This window comes from Thunnus thynnus, chromosome 4 (genome assembly GCF_963924715.1).
Source record: "Thunnus thynnus chromosome 4, fThuThy2.1, whole genome shotgun sequence".
In the NCBI taxonomy this organism is placed as follows: domain Eukaryota; kingdom Metazoa; phylum Chordata; class Actinopteri; order Scombriformes; family Scombridae; genus Thunnus; species Thunnus thynnus.
The window spans coordinates 25,882,227-25,900,980 of NC_089520.1; the positions used below are offsets into that span (position 1 = coordinate 25,882,227).

Consider the following 18,754-nt stretch of genomic DNA (forward strand, 5'->3'; position numbering starts at 1 on the left):
CAACAGACATTGAGAGCATAAAAATATGCACTCACTACAATTTCTTTTGTGAGAAAGAACAGTACTCAAAAGAATACCTAGTAATAACAACAAGGATCCTGACAACAATCAGGAAAACATTCAACAGGACATTTCTGAACTGAGGTGAATATATTTTATTCATTGTGGTTTATTCAGGGTGAAACAGGCTACATGAACAAAACAGCCTTGTGGACCTGGGAGTATTTGCTATTTGCCTGACAAAATAATGTGACAGGAGAATTTGGGCTGTGTTTTGCTTGGGGTTTGTCTACACAGAGCTCTGTACTGAGTAAAATTCATTCATTTCTTGTTTATGTAGGATGATTTCCTATTTTGTTCCCATTCTTTGGAAATAATTTAGAGCACAAAGTACATTTTCACCCCTCTCTTCACCAGAGAAAAGCAACTCTGAATAGAAGTCTTCTAATTGAATGAATGGGTCTGTATGAATGAGTTCGCAAATACCGCAGAGAGATCTTTAATAAAGTTGACTCAGACTGAGTCACAGTGTTAAAAATAGTCACAAAAGCAAACACTGCTCTATGGGCAGAAATATGTGTCACTAGAAACTGAATTTGAATCATTTATATATATATATATATATATATATATATATATATATATATATATTTTAAATTGCTCAACTTGAATAATTGCATTAAACAATACATTTGAGTCACATAGTTAGTTTGAATTTGTATTGTTTAACTTGAATAATTGCATTGAAAAACTGAATCTGAATAGTATAATAAAAGTTTAATTTATTAGTTGGATCTGAATTCCAATAAACTTCAAACTGAATGTAATATTATGAAATTGAATTCCTTTGCTCTGACACTATTTGATCCTCCCTGAAAATTCAACACTTGGTACACTTCCACATTCAGTTCTCACAATTAAAATTAATTTCTAGTAATTCAAATTCAGTTTTTGACATTCAATTTCAGTTAACTGAGACACACATCCGGTCGTTGAGAAAGAGCAATCGAGTGCAGATTCACAGAACTCCTTTTCACATACTGTAATGTGATATCATGGGAGCTAGATATTTTGAAAGCCTGAAGTGTTTTCTCTATTCAACATAAAAATGTCTTGACTTGTGTGCCTGATCCATCACCATGGTAACATTTTGGCCTTTGTGGGCTACTGTTAATATTATCATATCAAAAATGGATCAAGTTCATTTTTAAAATTGTGCAAAAATTCCCTTCAGTTCTCTGGATATGTCGAAGCGTGACCAAAGGCTCGATTCACAGGTTTGTATAAACAAATATATACATGAATCTGTGAACCTGCATTCGATTGCTCTTCCTCAACAACCGGATGTGTGTCTCAGTGAACTGAATTTGAATTGTGAGAACTGAATGTGGGAGTATATAGAGTTAAATTTTCAGTGAGGATCAAATACAGTTTCAGAGCAACTAATTCAATTTCATAATATTACATTCAGTTTCAAACTAATAAATTCCGTTTCAAATTATTCTAGTCAGATTCTGCTTTACAATGCAATTACTCCAGTTAAACAATATCAATGTGTGAGTCAAATTAAGTTTCTGTGTTTCTGACACATATTTCTGCTCCCTTCACTTCTCTGCATTGAGAAACATCCCCTAGTATATACTGTATATATGGAGAGAGAGTATATAGACATGCACACACATTTGGCTCAAATAACCAACAAAAACAGCAACACCCAAACCAGGCTTTTCATAGGAATCTAGATTAAATTAAAAAGTGGTCCAGTTAGCTGAATCTATTGCCAATTAAAAATTGATGTTGGACATCAAAATTCATAAAGTTCTCCAGTGCCTAGTTGAACAGTTTAGGGAGCTACTGTACAGATAATATGGCAGTTTAAAGGTCTTTAGCTGGGAGTTTTCTGCATTGAGTTGCATATTTTTCCCATTTACCAGTTTCTTTCTAAAAACATTTCACAAACAAAGAGAGTTTTATCTCCAAATTGCCCATATATAAGAATGTGTTTATCTGGTTAGACCTGTTAAAGGCCTGCAAGGCTAAAAAACCTATTCAGAACTTACCCTGCCCCCCATAATCCTGTGCAGGATAAGTGAATATAGAGGATGGATGGATATCTTCTTTACAATCCTGGATGGATCCTGGATCCATCCAGGATGGCTCATACTTTAATTGTTCTAATCATCATGTAGGCAGAATAGAAAATAAATATTCTGACCAAAGACAAAATGCAAGGCTACACTTTTCATAGCTGAGGAATATAGCAGTTGTCATGTCTCTTACTATGGAGGGAAAATAAATGAGTAGCCAGTGCAGACTGCATTATTGAAGAGAATCAAAGAAAGATGGGGATTCAGGGAAAGTACGAAAGTCAAAGGCTTAGCGGCACTTATCAAGTACACAAACAGGGTTGCAAATAAAGGGAATTTTCTGGGGAACCATCAATCTGAAAACTGAAAAATTACCACTCAGGTAACCCTCACATTTAATATACTATTCATAGTTTGTATGAGATCAATATATAGTACTGTTAGACACTAGTGTGTAAACATATCGTAATTTTTGATTAATGTTTCTGAATAATTGGGTCATGTAATTGACCAGACACGCAAGTAAAACCACTTCATTCACTCAGTGGACAGTAGCCTAATTTGTAATTTCAATGTCATGCTTAAACTGAGCTAATAAAACACACAATAATTAAGTGGAAGAAATCAACAGACAAAGAAACCATCTTCATTCATGCAAATATTTTGACAGTGTATCAAATGGAGTGGATGATGCAAAGTTAAATCTTTGTGTTCAATCTTGTTTTAGTACAAAGATTGTGTTTATGTTTTAATGCTTTGTTTGTTGTTGGACAAACTGTATTTAAATAAAGTATACAAAAATTAGTTAACATCATGTAAACAAAAATCACATTTGTTGAAATGTAACAATGAGGGGAAATTATATGCAATAATCCATCAAATGGATCTCTTTTATAAACATGTCTAAAGTCTGATTTTTAGAGCAAAATTTGAACATATGGATGGAAAAAAACACAACACACTGACAAATTTGTTATTCTCAAAAATCTTACCGCTATCATGTAAATGCAGTGTGGGTGATTAAAATCAAATGTGTTTATCTGCTGTGGAGCATATACTGTGTGTGCTCAGCAATTTGGGCATTACATTTAGATTTTTTTCTGATGTATAACTGGAGATTTTGGCCTGATGGTGGCACTAAAGGAAAGAACAGGATGGCGTTAAAACATATGGAATCATCATCAAAGACCATGAATACCCTCAGAATATTTCTTGGAAATCGGGCCATTAGTTTCTGAGATACCTTACAAAAGTCAGATAAGTCACCTAAATCATTAGGACTCCTCTGGGGACTATGAATACCCTTACCATGGCCATCTGGCAGTATCCATTCATGGTAATCTGGCCAGTAGCTGTCAAGATATCCTGTTCTTGACCACCAAAGTGTTGGATGACTAACCACTCAGACTGACCATGGACACTGTTGTCCTTTTGCCCATTCACTAGTGGGCATTAAAACAAAAATACTCACAACCTGGGAAAAATATTAACAGTAGTAATTTTCCAACTTACTTCTGAATTTCCAATGCTACCTAAAAAATCCTCAAAAGGCAGATATTCCTGGAAGTTCATGTGCCTATATAGAAGCCCTGTTGCAAAGAACAATAGAGTAGAGTAGAGAAATCTTTATTATTCTCACTGGGGCTATGCATTTTGCAGCAAACAGTTAAAAAGCATAAAGAACATTGAGTCTTAAAACACATACAGCTAAAGGAACATAAACAACATTAAGATTAAGTCGTAAAACACATACAGCTAAAAGGAAATACAGTTTCAGTACTATATAGCCAGAACATACAAAAGTGTCTATCAGACATAACAGTAACACAAACAATATCAGGGTTAATCAGTCCTAGTCCACATACCCTCCAGCTACAAGTTCAAACTGTGGATAGCCTCTGGGACAAAAGAGCGACCATATCTATTCCTGCTGCAACTAGGCATGCTGTACCTACACCCAGTGGGAAGGAGGGAAGACTCAGAATAAAGAGGGTATAGAGGGTCCTAAAGAATATCCTGAGCTTTCCTAATGACTCTCTTCTGATGAACAAGACAGAGGTCATTCAGTCAATTACAGCCAGTGATTTTAGAGCTCATCCTCACAATTTTCCTGAAAATATTCTTATTTGTCAGGTTTAGGTTACCTAAACAGCAAATAAAAGCAAAAGGTAAAGACTGACTCAATACAAGATGAGTAAAATATTTTCAAAAGTGATTTGTCTACCTTAAAACTGCTCAGCTTCCTTAAAAAAGAATAAGAATAAGTTGTAACCTTTATTTAAGACTGCCTTCATATTAGGCTCAAAGCTCATCCACAATTGTCCCCAGATATTTATACTGGCTAACCACCTCTACCTCTTCACCATTTATAAGGGTAGGTGATGGGGGCAAGTCTCATCGTCTTTGAGAAGACTCACTATAACAGAGTCATCTGCAAATTTGATGATATATCTGGACTCATGTTGGCTAAAACTATCATTGGTGTACAAAACAAACAGTTGGGATGAGAGAACGCACCCCTGTGGTGAACCAGTGGAAGACTTACAAACACTAGAGAGGGCCCCATTTACTTTCACCCTCTGGGAATGGTCAGTTAAAAAGCTCATAAGCCAGCATATACTATTAAAATCTGGAGCAAAGTTCTTCACAAGCCTGAGTGCAAGAATGAAGGGCTGTATGCCATTAAAGGCAGAAGAAAAGTCAATAAAAAAGAAACCTAGCATAGTTCTGACTACCTTCTAGTCATAGTAAGGATCTCGTTTCTAACAATCCTCTCAAAAGCCTTCATAGTCAGAAACATAAGGGACACAGGATGATAATCATTTGGTGATTTGGGAGTCCTAACCTTGGCCATTGGCACAACAAAGGAGTCTTTCCATATTTTTGGAACATCTCTCTGAAGAAATGGACACTGAAATATAAAAGAAAGAATGCCACATAATTTCCTGGCACAGTTATTGAGTAGCCTGCCTCCAATGCCATCGGGGCCGGGACTTTTCCACTCTTTAGTGTGCATGAGAGATTTCAGCATTTCTCCTCATCAATGATTATACTGCTCTCAGGGGGCTCTGGTATCATCCCTAAAAGCTAGATGTTCATTTTTAAAATCATGCTCATCAAAATGTAAGTAAAAATGATTCAGTTCATCTGCCAGCACTCTATCAGGTCTGTCAGATAAAACAGCTTTCTTCCCTTTCTCTCCACCATTGACTTGATCCCTTCTCATGCAAAACAGGAGTTACTCTTGCCAAGTTCTTTCTCTAATTTGTCTTTATATTTCAGCTTAGCTTTCCTTATTTCCGTTTTCACATTTTTAGCTGCCTGAGCTCTTTGGGTGGCATCCCCCTTTATAAATGATATGATTCAAAACAGATTTGACAGATTTAGTTATTGAAGGCTTGTTGTTAGGGAACAACACATTTCAGATATCTTTAAATTTCAGGCAAGCTGTTAAGGAGATTTTGTTGTTGAGTTTTACTAATGAGGACTAAGACAGACAAGTTCACACAGAATGAAAAAAAAAGAATATCAGGAACCCCCAAAACACATTATTAGCATTTCATTATGCCTGGCTCTGGGCTCATTTCTCTCTCCCTTTTTGTATTGTAATGAACATTGTGTAGACGCATATGCACACACACACACACACACACACACACACACACACACACACACACACACACACACACACACACAAATTTGACACATCCTAGGAGTGTTGATGTCCTCTTAATCAAATGCAGCAAAGAAAATGACTGGCTTCAGTTAAAAACCATGAACAGATGACTGATGGTGTAACAGCAAGGGACAGGAACATTAGAAGACGGAGAAAATAAGAGGAGGAGATGAGACGGGTAAAGATGGGGGTGGGGACTGGGAGGAAAAAAAAAAAAAAAACATCACGGTAGTAACCATAGAAATAGATTCTCTCCCCCAATCTGAGCTCTCATCCTTTTTCCTGTCTAATCTGCTAACACTTTTTCCTTCCTTTTCTGTTGCTGCTGCTGTCATGATCCGCAGTCTCCAGTACCATTAACCTACTAGAACACTGCCATGGGGCTACAGAAAAGAAACCCATCCTCTTGCATTATTGTCAGAGGTTAAGAAGCCAAACACCATTAGGGATAATTACAGTCCCAAAACCTATGCTATAAAAGTCAGGAGCCCATTATGCTGCACAGTAACAGAGAGAGCACAACAGCAGCGAGGGTGGGAGTGTGTCTATGTGTGGGGTTCCACCTCTCAGCAAACCTCATTGACACACTCAGCCGCATACCAATCAGCACAGATGGCAAGATAACGCCAGCTCACAGCCTCTGGTCCATTCATTTGATCTATCTATGCATCAGATCAACTATGTCTGATTCCAAAGCACAAAAACAGGAATCAGAAGAAGAGACCACCAGAGAACAGGGGGATCCCTCCCTCCCCTCTCTCATTCCTTGTCTGACACAGCATATGGCCAAACCCATTTTAGCCCCAACAGGCACAACACTAATGACAGGGACACAACACCAACTGCCCAGGGCACCACACTAGGTCACCTGAAACAAGGCTACCCGGAATTTGTTGCCATGGTAATGAGGAGTCTAATGGCAGAGCAGCAGCCAATGGTAGCATGAGGTCTCTAACCAACAAAGGTGTGTTAGAGAGGTGTATGCGAGAGGTCTCTGCACTGACTACAGGAAAATGAGAGGGAGTCTTTGAAAAAAAGCCAAACAATACATAGTAAACAGGTAGCACTTACTCCGTTTTGGCCAATGTTGTTAACGCTCTGCTGAAGAACCAGCCTAGAAAGGGCAGATCCTGGCCCTGGAAGCCCGCTGGCAGAGCTCCTCGCTGGGCTGCTGAGGCTGGCCGGGGGGCTGCCTGCTCCGGCTCCTCAAAATTAGAGGTGTCATCTTCAGCGTGCAACGCAGGAACGAAAGGCGGGAGAACTGCAGGAGAAAGGATGAGAGGAGGGAGTAAGAGAGGGCAAGGAGAATGGGAGCAATGACGAACAAGGTAGTAAAAAAAAAAATTGGGAGAAAAAAAAACACAACGAGGAGAAAGGGGAGAGAAAGGAAAGGAGGAGGAACAGAGCAGAGCGGTGGAAGCCTAGAGTGCGGTAAGTCGCGCGTTGATGCACATGCTGCCTCTGTCCCTCCCTCCCTCCTTCTCTCATACACACATGCTCACTCGCTCTCCCTCACTGCAGCAGACCAGGCTAATCAGCTGGAGCCAAAGCTGAAACATAAAGCTCTATCTGTGTCCAATTATTAATAAAATAGAGCTGTGTTTTCAATAAACATTATGTATGTGATTCTATTTTTTTATATTTTATTTGATATTTATTACTTAAAGGAAAAAAAAAAAAATCAATAAATCAATTATCATTTGGAAAAAATCAATAAATCCTCCTCTTTCCATACGCACAAAAAGCTCCTATATTCCAAACACTGTATCATAGTCTACTAAAAATCGTGGATTGTTAACAAACAACTAGATTAATTAATATTTGGTGTTGATATGAATATTATAGCACCAATACAGCTCAGAGGAAATGACTCAGAATTACAAAAAGAGGTGTTAATTCATCTGAAGACATGAGCTGTTCTGCGCAGCAAAATAAACTCTCATCACCCCTGCAGCTACACATATGAATTACAGAACCTCCGTAGAGCTGCGGTTCTTTAATGTGACCATGCTTCACTGAAAATGTCCATTAATGTGAGTGTTATGGGTGTTATTTTCCCACAGCTGGTCAGGTGAAAATGTCAAACTCTTTGTCATTCAATGCAGTCTCACATCTGATGGCAACAATGACGTCCAACAGTCGCACATGTATTTCCACCACAGAGTGTGTGTCTGGTGTCGCTAGCATAAAAGATTTGTGCTGCGTCTACTGAGAAGCAGATGAGTTGCAGATCTTTACTCAGTCTGCCTCGCTTCTAGTCTCTGCCTCCCTCCCTTTCTCCCCTTCAGGAAAGAGCTGGCCTACTGCCAACGGCACACAGAATCTCATTATTTTACTACCCACAACACCACTGGCAACGCAATTGCTGTTTGTTGTCCATGCGCAACCACACGCACCCAGTACACTTAAGTATATTATAAACAACATTTATATTTGACAACTGGTCATATATCATCTGTCCAGTAACGTGATTACAGCGACACTGTGTCATTTCAAGCCAAATTGAGCATTTTGACTAAAAACAACAACAAAAAAAAACAGGAGAACAAAGTCTCAAGGGAGAGAAATCTATTCACCTTGTCTTAAGTTGTTCCAGTCTACACTGGCGAAAAAGGAGTGACAGCGTAGTCCCTGGAACCCCAGTCGCTCTTTGGCTCCACATAGCAAGTTCTGCACCAGGTCTACAAACTGTTTACTGGCCCGCGGCTCCTGAGGAAACTTTAGAAAATGCTGCAGGCAAACGTGGACAAAGATTTATTACAAAATGCATAGATACATTTATCTGGAATCCTTTAACATATCAGATATGAGCATACAGTCCATGTACCTGGAAATTGAGGATGTTGTGAATGGTCCTTGTAGAAGTGCCATCAGAAAAAGGAGACCTGGCATAGATCATCTCATAGGCTATGACCCCAAGGGACCACCAGTCACACTCTACCCCATATGTGCTGTGAAAGCCCCCATTCATGGCTGCCAGGACCTCAGGGGAGAGGAAGTCCTGGGTCCCAACAGGCACTGTGGGAGCTGCCACCTGAAAACACGTCAATCAAATATGATGATGTCACTGTCAAGAATACTGAAGTTGAGTCGTAGAGCGAACTCTATAATCTACTTACTGTTTTGTTAGCAGTCAGCCTGGCAGCTGATCCAAAGTCTGCCAGCTTAATGTGACCGGTCCGATCGATGAGAACGTTCTCTGGTTTGACATCTCTGCAAGTGGATAGTTTAGAAGAGATTTGATACTGCTTTTACAGAGCTGTTTGTTGCCTGAGTACTGTAATATGTCTCCTGTTCTGATGATAATTGAATACATTTGTAAACTCCAGCAATGTTTTGTATTACATAACAGCACACTGGAGGGCTCTAGGTTAAATACAATGCTACATTTTTCATGTCCAGTTAGAATTTTCCTGAATTGTGTGCATGTGGCGCTCCAGGGAAAACAAAAGACGAACAAGGAATTATTTCGTGGGGATCTAAGAGTAGAAGTAGCAGTTTAGGATTATGTTATTACGTTATTCTTCAAAGCCATGAGTGGCCTGTCCTCTGGCTCTGACATTGGATTCAGTAGCTGGTTTCTCACCTGTGGATGTAGCCTAGCTGGTGGACAGCATGAATGGCCTCTACCAGTTCAGACAAATAGAACTGAGCCATGGACTCGTCAAACTGATCCTCATATCGGTTTAGCAGGGACATCAGGTCTCCACCTGGCAAGTACTCCATCGCCTGAAGACACATTTGTATGCAGTCAGGAATTGGCAGCTTAAAACTGTGACCAACACTTGGAACTTGAATGAATGTGTGTTTGAATATGATTAAAATTAACAGGTATCACAGGCTGTTGAAACATTTATGAATGCCTATAAATAGGCCTATATTTAGAAAAAAAAAGCAACAAGTGTAGGATCACATGTCTGAGCTTACATCAAAGCCCTATTCAGCTTAAGCGTATAGGGTAGTTCTCATTATAGATTCAGTTATGTAACACCGGATACTATTGCCGATTTATCTGTGATGCTGCAGTCAAACGATTGGTCTTCAAAATCTAAAAATACACGAACAATAACTGCAAAATCCTTGAGTATCAAGTGTGTCTGTGACCATAAGCAACAAGCAGACATGTGTTTTTTCAGTCAAATCAACATGCTATGGCAAAAAAAGATAAAGATTCAGCATTCTTAAAGTTTGGTAATACAAATCAAAATTGGTCATGTTGACTTTCTCTTTTCTGCTGTCTGCATCCTGAGATGAAAGGCATTGGTCAGGGTGATTTGAGCTATACGATGGCAACTATACAGCCATAACAGATGAGAGCCCCTAGTGCATGAATGGTCGACGAGTCTGAATGAACGGGAGCATTCTCCAGTGTTACCTAGCAACAGGGAGACTGGGTGCCTTTCTGACACACGGATAAAGATGGATGCTTTGTATTTTCCTCCATGCTCAGTTAGGGAGCAGAGTGAGACGGGGGGGAGTGAAAAGAGAGGGGGAGGAAGAATGGAGACAGACATGAGGAGGGCATGATGCAAGGTATACTGATATAAGGGAGAATGAGTGAAATAATAACAAAGGGCAGTAAATAGTTAAATAAATATAAGGCTTGGTTAGGCAGGAAAGGCTATTTTGGACAAGCTAAGCCAGTCTTACAGGTAATCAGAAAATCTAGATTCTTTGTGACACTGGACGCTCTCTGTGAGGAGCAAATTGACACTGTGTTTCATGGTTAAAGATTAGACTATTAGACGAAAACTAACATTTTAGGAAATATGTCTCATTAGATTAACTTTTTAACCAGAGTCAAATGAGAAGATCTATAATATATTAATTCTATGTACCCACATTAAGTACCGACATCCAGGTTGTGTTTTACCCATAGGTGAAACGGTTAGCATACTAACTACTAACTAACTGTCAGTGATATATGTTTCCTCAGCTTTTTCCCCAGACATGCTTTCTTGCATGAAAGACTGCAGTTTTAGGAGCAGTTAGCTAATGCAATGGAGCAATTTATCTAGCAACAACAGTCCTGTCCAGCTCAGGGATGGCAGCTTTGGACAGTTTCAGTTACCTGAACAAAACCCAAGTTTCTCTTATATGTATTAGTGGCTAGCCTGATGCCATGAAAAACTTTTTAAGTTCTTGGAAGATTTTTTTTTTCTCTTTCGAAGGTTAACTATTTCCTCCTGCTTCAAAGCATTTCCTCTATACACAAGTTGTTCCTTTCATTGCTCACTTCAGATCGCTTCCTGTAGCAGCTCATGTACTATTCTGACTGATCCCACTGTTCTATGAGTCACATACTGGAGACCTCAGCTGTGAAGGAAAATGAAAAAATGTGCATCTTCACACAAATCCATAGCTTTCTTGTACACAGCTTTACATGGAAACAAAAATGCTATGGTGGAGTTAAACTAGATTAACATGTCTTGAACCTTCTCTGTACTGGAATAATAGATAAAATGTATATTCTCTCACCTGACTAACTTTGATGGTAAACAAGCGTATTTCCCAAAATGTTAAGAAATTCTAAACATAAGTACATTATGAATATGAAGAACATGTAAAGGGGTATAACTTAACTAAAGTAACTATCAAACATAAAATAATACAATTACTACTAGCAGAGGGCTCAGAGTAAACAACCACTTTTGGCCACTGCTGCTACACATTTTCAGCTTGGTTGAATAAATACAATTGAAGATTTTGACACAAATCTGCAGCCTTGCTTGTAAGCAATGGCTGAGCCAGGAACCACAGTGGTATCAAAAGTCTCTCTTGGTTAGTATACATCAATTAAATGGACACCTTGATAGCTCAAGGGCCTGTAACTGTAGGCAATTCAGCGTATATTACACCGAGTAAGTACTATACCTTCTAGGCCATTTCCTTTGCATGTTTATAAACTGACTCCCATTTCGTCCATTGAAAGATATTAAATTGGAGTAAACATGTTAGAGGAATAATATTCTTCTAACAAGGAGGCATTAAATGCTCAATAGTAATTTCAATCCGCCCTTGAGGTTGAAGACAAACTGCAGTCTCACCAGGTAGACATGATCTTTATCCTGGAAAGCGTGGAGAAGCTGTGGGATCCAGGGACTGCTGTTCAGAGCCAGAATCCTCCGCTCCTCTTCATGAAAAACCACCTGAGAAGAATGTATGAATACATGCAATCAGCAGCTATACATGAATTACATTCAACAGCAGTGCTGCACAAATTGTTATTGTGATCAGCCACATAAACTCATCTATCTAAAACACTGAGAATGTACTACCTTTAAAGTTTTAATGGCTTTTAAATGCAATCCAAACTTTTACTATTTTTTAAGCACATATAAAACTTTGTAATAAGAGATCGTGCCCTTCCTTTTCTTCTTGCTGCTTGTTTTATATGCAAGATTTCATTTAAAGTTATGTAATAATGTTCACAGGTGGCATGAACAAATCATTTCTTTTAAATACAAGTTGTTCATTGTATTGCTCACTTCAGCTTGCTTCCTGTTGCAACTCATGTACTATTCTGTCTGAAATCTGCTCCATTAGTCACATGCCAGAGAGCACAGCTGTGAAATAATGTACCCAGATTTTGTTCTGTTGAGTTCAGCCCTACAGCACCATCCAGTGGGCTTGCATGGGGGACAATGCAACAATAAAAAACATCACTTTTCTCAGTCCTACAGATATGTAACTTAAGGAATAAATGCAAAGCAGCGCACATTAATGAAAATAGGGCTTTTCCTCTTGTTCATCTCATTCATGATTCTTTGGTGACAAACAGCACAATTTTTGGTCAGCGTCCATGTTAATCAAAAAAAATATTTAGTTTATCATGTGTGTATGAAATGTTTCTAAAGTAATTATGAACATTTATATTTCAGATCTCTAAACTATAAGTCCAGCAGCAGCTGAGTATGCTAAATTCATGGTTTAATCTCTTGGTATTGGTTGAAAAACAGCCTCAGACAAAATAATGAGGACTGGCTAAATGAAATTAATTAAATGTAAAATGACTCTCTAAAATGTATTTTCTACATTTTACAATCCTGTCACAATGTTTTAACTTAATAAAACCATATGAATCTTACATTTTCTTGGGTCCGTAAAACTGTCTTGTTCATGACCTTCAGTGCACAAACATCCCCAGTGGCCTTCTCCCGGACCACTTGGACTTCAGCAAAGTGACCACGACCCACCACTGCACGTACTTCAAAGTCATGAAGCCCAGGCTGCAAAGCCCGTAGCTCTGAGACCACTTCAGAAACTGTTTCACAGACACACACAAACACACAGACGTTTGTTTCAGAGAGATATACACAGACATATTAGAAAAAAAAAACATTGGTATATGTGTTGCAAGAGTCTAGCTGGCTGGTATTGAGAATAATATAGACTATGTCCAGTATTACTTTTATGGTAGATATCCGTTAATGTGGAATCTGCACTTATTTACACTAATTAGCTACATGTTTTGGGGGATTTATTGACAATATTACATATAAGACTTTGCCAGGGATAGAAGAATAAATTCCTGGACTTATTGCCACTGGTGTTGTCCCTAGTGTTGACACAGTCCACCAACCGTTATCAAGATGAAGATCTGGCATTTGATGTCTGTTTGACATTAATATTGTATTGAAAATATAATAAGGAAGGAACTAGAAAACTGAAATCATATGAACAAACAATTGGTACAGCAGACAAGACAACCAAAATGACTGAAGTACTTTACACTGTGACAAAAGTAAACTAGACACAGAATAAAAGTATCATGTTCAACAACAATAGCAAAGCCACTCAATTGCACTGAAATCTGTCTGAAAAGTTGTACCAACAACATCAACTGATACTGTACAATGCAGACTGTATCAGTTGATGTTGTGACTAGAAAAATACTAGTCAAGTCAGTTTTATTTGTATAGCCTTATATCACAGATCACAAACTTGCCTCAGGGGCCTTTACAATCTGTACAGCAATACAACATCATCTGTCCTTAGAACTTTGATTTGAAGAAAGAAAAACTCTGTTCAAAACACCTTTAATGGGGGGAAAATGGAAGACACCTAAGGAAGAGCAACAGAGGAGGGATCCCTCTCCCAGGATGGACAATAGATGTTGTGTGCACAGAATAGAACAAAAATAAAAATAAACAACAAGAAATCCTACATATTGTGTAAAATGTACAGTATGCTTACACTTGTTGACAAAGTTGGCCACATGGTGTATCTTCATGAGCTCTGGAGAGCTGCACTCTTGGTACAGTAGTAGCAGAGCCTCCAGTAAGTCTTCCCGACCCAGATTACATCCTCCCTGCTGCCCACACAGGCTGACTCGGCCCTGGGAACAATGCACAAACACAGGAAAGAGGAAGTCAGCTACTGACAGTTACTATGGCTGTTTTTACACAACGCATACATTGTGTACAGTTACATACTTTGTGTTCTTACCTGAAACACCTGATTAAGTCGTGAGCTGCGGCTGGTGATGGGGTCCGAGGAGCTTGGCAGCATTTTCAGGCTTCCCTGACTCACGTATTTAAACTTCAACATGGCTGCTTAACAACAGATAACCTGAGCGAAAAGACACATATTCGGTCGAAGTGACAGGAAGTTTGCAATTAAGTGCAGTACGACGGTTGTATGATGTTATAAACAGGCCAAGAAAAAACACAGGGACAACAAAATGTCAACAATACGTCCCTTTAGCATGCTAAACTGACGTTGGCTAACGTTTGTTTGCTAAGTACGCTAACAAAAACGTTGACGCCACACACATTCAGTTATATCTACAGAGACAAAAGAGTACAGTATGAGCTTACTCACCAGGCTGCCATGCAGGTAGTTACAACTCTTTTGTTAATTTACAGGGATACATTGATGAGCAAAGCAGCACAACTGTTCTCCTCTCGGTCAAACATTATTTCCGGTAAACTTTCAAATTTTGCGCGTTCCCTGCCCACCTCTCGAGCATGGTGAATGAAGCTGCGTTTGATTGGATAGATAGATCTGTCTGGGCGGGTCCAGTTGGTGTGTTTAACCAATGGTTTCAGCCCGTGCTTCACCATATCGAGGAGAGCCTCTGATGAAAGCGTCTTTAAAAAAAAAAGGATAATTGTTCTTTGAAAATAACATTACCACAAATTTTAAAGGGTTGCACCATCTCCTTGATAGATAGATAGATAGATAGATAGATAGATAGATAGATAGATAGATAGATACTTTATTGATCCCAAAGTGAAATTAAAATGTAATAGCAGCCAACAATGAGGTAAAAAACAACAACAACAATGAAGTAAGTAAGTGTTCATTATCCCAATCTGTACAACTTTGCTGAATTTGGTTAATGTGGAGAATTACATTAAAGAGGTATGGCAGTTAATAAGTGATATGGTGGTGTTTTACTAATGGCCACAAGGTGGGGCTGTTGGTGCCATGACTTAGTATGTCATGGAGATTCTCATGGAGAACTTGTGTACCAAGTTTAATTTTATTAAAGGACAGTAGAATTGCAGAAATATAATTTTATAATGTGACTTTAGCACCTCTCTGAGTACCATTGTATGAAATGTTACACACTTGTGCAATGTGACTGTATGTACAACTTTTCCAAATGTGGTTGCAATCCAATATAATATTGAAGAGTTATGGCCCTTTAAGTGCATCAGGCCACGCCTTCAAAAGTTTGGTAACCAATTACAGACAAATGTTAAGTGATACCCTAAAACGAACTCATAAGTTTCGTTCGGGGTAAACTAAATATGGTATGTACCAAGTTAGGTGAAGATTAGATGAAATATGTGCCAAAAGAAACAGAAAATGTGCTTACCAAAAAATCTAAAATGGCGGAAAATCTCTCTAGCCCCACAGGGGCGTGGCCTATATCAGTCGAATCAGCTTCATCCAAGGAGCACACTGTGCAAATACTGTTTTGCCACGCCTCACAGTTCATGAGTTATTTGCGAAAACATAAAACACGTAATAACTGACCACATGGTGGTGCTAAAGGTACTATATTTTAATATGTTAAGCATTTCCACATCAGGAAGCTGTCCATAAAGCACTTTTAGTTTTTGAGATATCAACTTTAAAACATTACTCCCACAGTAGTGTCCTTAAAGAGCTGATATTTGAATGGTTTGAATAGTAAATTCCCATGTCTTTGAAAAACCATACCCCAGTTTATAATGCAGGCTTTCCTTTATAAATTTGAAGTCTGCAAGTCCGAGCCATTTTCTCAGACTTGACAGCTTCTCCAGAGCCACAGAGGACATTATACAACTTCTTTACAGGCTGAGTAATACTCCTCATGGCAAGTATAGCCTACTATCCTGTATGCATAAAATCAGTAGAGTGCTGATTCAACCATACTACTATTATCACAGTCTTTTTGCTGCTATTTTCCAGTCTGAACTATCAGTGTTCCTCCTTATCAGCTTTCTTAATTAATTCATAATTATACTCTCAGTACAACTGATTTCTGGTATTCCTTTATGCAAAATAAATAACATGCAATAATTTGCGGATAACCAAAATCAGGGCCAAAACCTTTATTTTCAACAGAGATACATGTTTCATTATGGTCAGTTCCAGTTCAAAATGTCATATTCAGATAGCCTAGACTAACAGTGGGTGTGGAGGAGAGACTGGGGACTGGCCAGCTGCCTTCAGCTTGTCCCAGTTGCTGTAGGAGGTGCTGGAGGTGTGGCATTAAGGTTGGGGTTGGGTTGGGGGTTTGGGATTGGGAACAGGTTGAGGGTCAGGGGTAGGGTTGGGAGTGGGGCTGGGATCTGGGTTAGGTGTAGGGTCAGGAACAGGTGCAGGGGCAATGTAGCACCCCTTCTTGTGCCACTGCATGTCCCGCACACGTCGGACGGACTGGATCTGAGGTGCAGTGGCTCCCCAATCATTCCAGTGCTTGAAGTCTCCATGCTCAAACACATACTGGCGCCCTCTGTAGCCTGGATACATGTATCCCACCCACCTTTAGAGAGAAGATACAGAGCACTGAATAACATTTCCAGGACAGTCAACAAGATTACATGACAATGAGATGAGATACTCTTAAAAAACAAAATAGTTATTGGACTTTATATTGTTAACTACAAGTTTCACCATGCCAAATTGGGAGTTTGACTTTAATTGGTATTACAGTGCAGTGGGTGTGATCCATGCTGACAACTACTATAATATCAATGACTGAGGAGGTTACAGCTTACGTTCCATTGATGGCCTTAGCACTGGCCACACGGTCCTGGAAACCATGAGCCCACAGACTGGGAACGTCATCATCAACAATCTCCATCTTTCTGCCTTCAAAGCCTGCATTCTCAAACAGGTGGAGCTTGTGATCTGCACTGTCCTGGAGAGAGAAACAGCATGTTTGCACTTGTTTTGCAGAATGTTGCATCTGCTAACATTGCAATGACAGTTGAAATGGTGGTGCTTCCTTGCAAACAAGTAAGTCTACAGTCAGTAGTGAGTGACTAGTAAGTGTTATCATGAATACTGACCACTTTCAGGGGCCTGAAAGAGCTCAGGTTGTAGGTACTCAGGCAGTTGGTCCAGGTGCTCCAGCGAGGATACTCTCCTTTCTCCAAAATAAACTGCTCTCCTGCAAAACCTGGACGCTCAAATCCCACCCATCTGAAGTATGGAGCAAACACATTCATACAAAGCAAGGGAAAAAACTAGTAAATATGATGTGGATGCTGTAAAAAATGTTTCACTGATGAATGACTGGATGAAGGGAAACACTTACGGTCCTGACTCAACGATGACTGAGCCAACTCTCTGTGTCTTCTCCAACACATCTTTACATTCACCAGACAACTCCACCTTCTTTCCACGGAAGTTCTCGAATTCAAAAACTGCCAACTACAAGACAGGAACAGAGGAGTCAGTGACGTGTAATTTCTGCCATCAGTGAAGTCCAAATTCCATGATATTTTCTGACTCGTTTAAATTTCAACACATACATTTATTTGTGCAGTGTGATGTGTGAAATCACCAATTAGATACCTTATATGTGGCTCCAGCTCCTCCTTGGCCCTTCTCGACAGGCAGCTGGTCTGGGGTTCCCTGCTGTTCTGTCATTTTCCCTCTATAAAGCACAAAAATACCACTATAAGTGGCAAGATCAAATATATTAATAGAAGAACATAGATTTGTGCATCAGTGGAAACATTTAACTTCAAAACATGGTCAAGTACAACAGCTACTAAGACAAAATGTCTCTACTTCTCTATAAATCTATCAGCACAACATTTGCAAACTTTTACTTGTTCATTTCACTCAAATCCTAGTTTTGTCAGCTGTATATGTAAGAATAACATATTAATAGTGCACAAAAAAAAACTTAAGAAGCAAGCATTTGGATGCAGATAGAAGAGGGAGTAGGGAGAGAGTAAAAGCGAAAGGCCTGTCCGGGAAAGGGATGATCTTTTTTTTTTTTACCTGGATGGCTTGTGCTTCACTGCACCACGTACAAGCCACGCTCTCCGTCTTTCCTTTTTCTTTTCTCTTTCTTTCCTTTCTGTCTCAGTGTGAGGGTGTGTGGGTGTGGAGGCCTGGCGAGCGGTTGGTGGAGGCCAGGGGGGTATTTATGGTTTATTTCTGGCCACAGCAGCAAAAAGCCTGTTGATGCAGCAAGTCTGTCGCACCCATTGTGTCCATCACACTGCTTCTCAATAGGCTTGCCCTCTGTCCCTGGCACACTGGCAAACGCTGCCCAGTTCGGCCCATGCTGCCATCCTGACCATGATCCTATAGTGGGCACACACACTGACTGCCAGCCAAGAGAATGAGCAGAGATCAGTCTCACTCAGCACTATTGGCCCCACCCAGCTATCTTGCTCTCCACTCTCCTGTCTTCTACCTGTTTCTTTACCTTTCTCTTCATCCACCGTTCAAATCGCTGCATCCAACTTCCAGCTTTTTTATTGTATCATTCACCAATTGTATTTCCATATTTGGATTTTTCTTGTCTTTCCTT

At 39.5% G+C, this 18,754-nt stretch overlaps 2 protein-coding genes across 9 annotated transcripts in view; both read right to left on the reverse strand.

Moving 5' to 3' along the window:
* Positions 1-14,735, reverse strand: part of cita (citron rho-interacting serine/threonine kinase a) — a 40,315-nt gene extending 25,580 nt beyond the window's left edge. For all 8 annotated transcript variants that reach the window (XM_067587930.1, XM_067587926.1, XM_067587924.1 and 5 more), the window contains exons 1-10: positions 14,587-14,735; positions 14,212-14,334; positions 13,960-14,101; positions 12,852-13,027; positions 11,811-11,912; positions 9,350-9,492; positions 8,883-8,976; positions 8,591-8,797; positions 8,340-8,493; positions 6,835-7,024 (exon numbers count right to left, since the gene is read on the reverse strand). In XM_067587930.1, coding sequence (XP_067444031.1) covers positions 6,835-7,024; positions 8,340-8,493; positions 8,591-8,797; positions 8,883-8,976; positions 9,350-9,492; positions 11,811-11,912; positions 12,852-13,027; positions 13,960-14,101; positions 14,212-14,313 — 1,310 coding nt within the window. In that variant the 5' untranslated portion in view covers positions 14,314-14,334; positions 14,587-14,735. The remainder of the gene's footprint in view (positions 1-6,834; positions 7,025-8,339; positions 8,494-8,590; positions 8,798-8,882; positions 8,977-9,349; positions 9,493-11,810; positions 11,913-12,851; positions 13,028-13,959; positions 14,102-14,211; positions 14,335-14,586) is intronic.
* Positions 14,736-16,308: 1,573 nt separating this feature from the next.
* LOC137181860 (beta-crystallin B3-like) lies at positions 16,309-18,179 on the reverse strand. The gene is made up of 5 exons (XM_067587933.1): positions 17,782-18,179; positions 17,522-17,637; positions 17,274-17,406; positions 16,980-17,122; positions 16,309-16,744 (listed from the first exon to the last, which is right to left on the reverse strand). The coding sequence occupies exons 1-5, from the start codon at positions 17,854-17,856 to the stop codon at positions 16,471-16,473; spliced, it is 741 nt and encodes a 246-aa protein (XP_067444034.1). The 5' UTR covers positions 17,857-18,179; the 3' UTR covers positions 16,309-16,470.
* Between the last annotated feature and the right edge of the window lie 575 nt (positions 18,180-18,754).

Coding starts and splice junctions, on each gene's coding strand:
- LOC137181860 (XM_067587933.1), bottom strand. CDS start 17,856: ATGACAGAACAGCAGGGAACCCCAGACCAGCTGCCTGTCGAGAAGGGC. Junction 17,638..17,781: donor GAGCTGGAGCCACATATAAG/GTATCTAATTGG, acceptor CCTGTCTTGTAG/TTGGCAGTTTTTGAATTCGA. Junction 17,407..17,521: donor GTCATCGTTGAGTCAGGACC/GTAAGTGTTTCC, acceptor TCCATACTTCAG/ATGGGTGGGATTTGAGCGTC.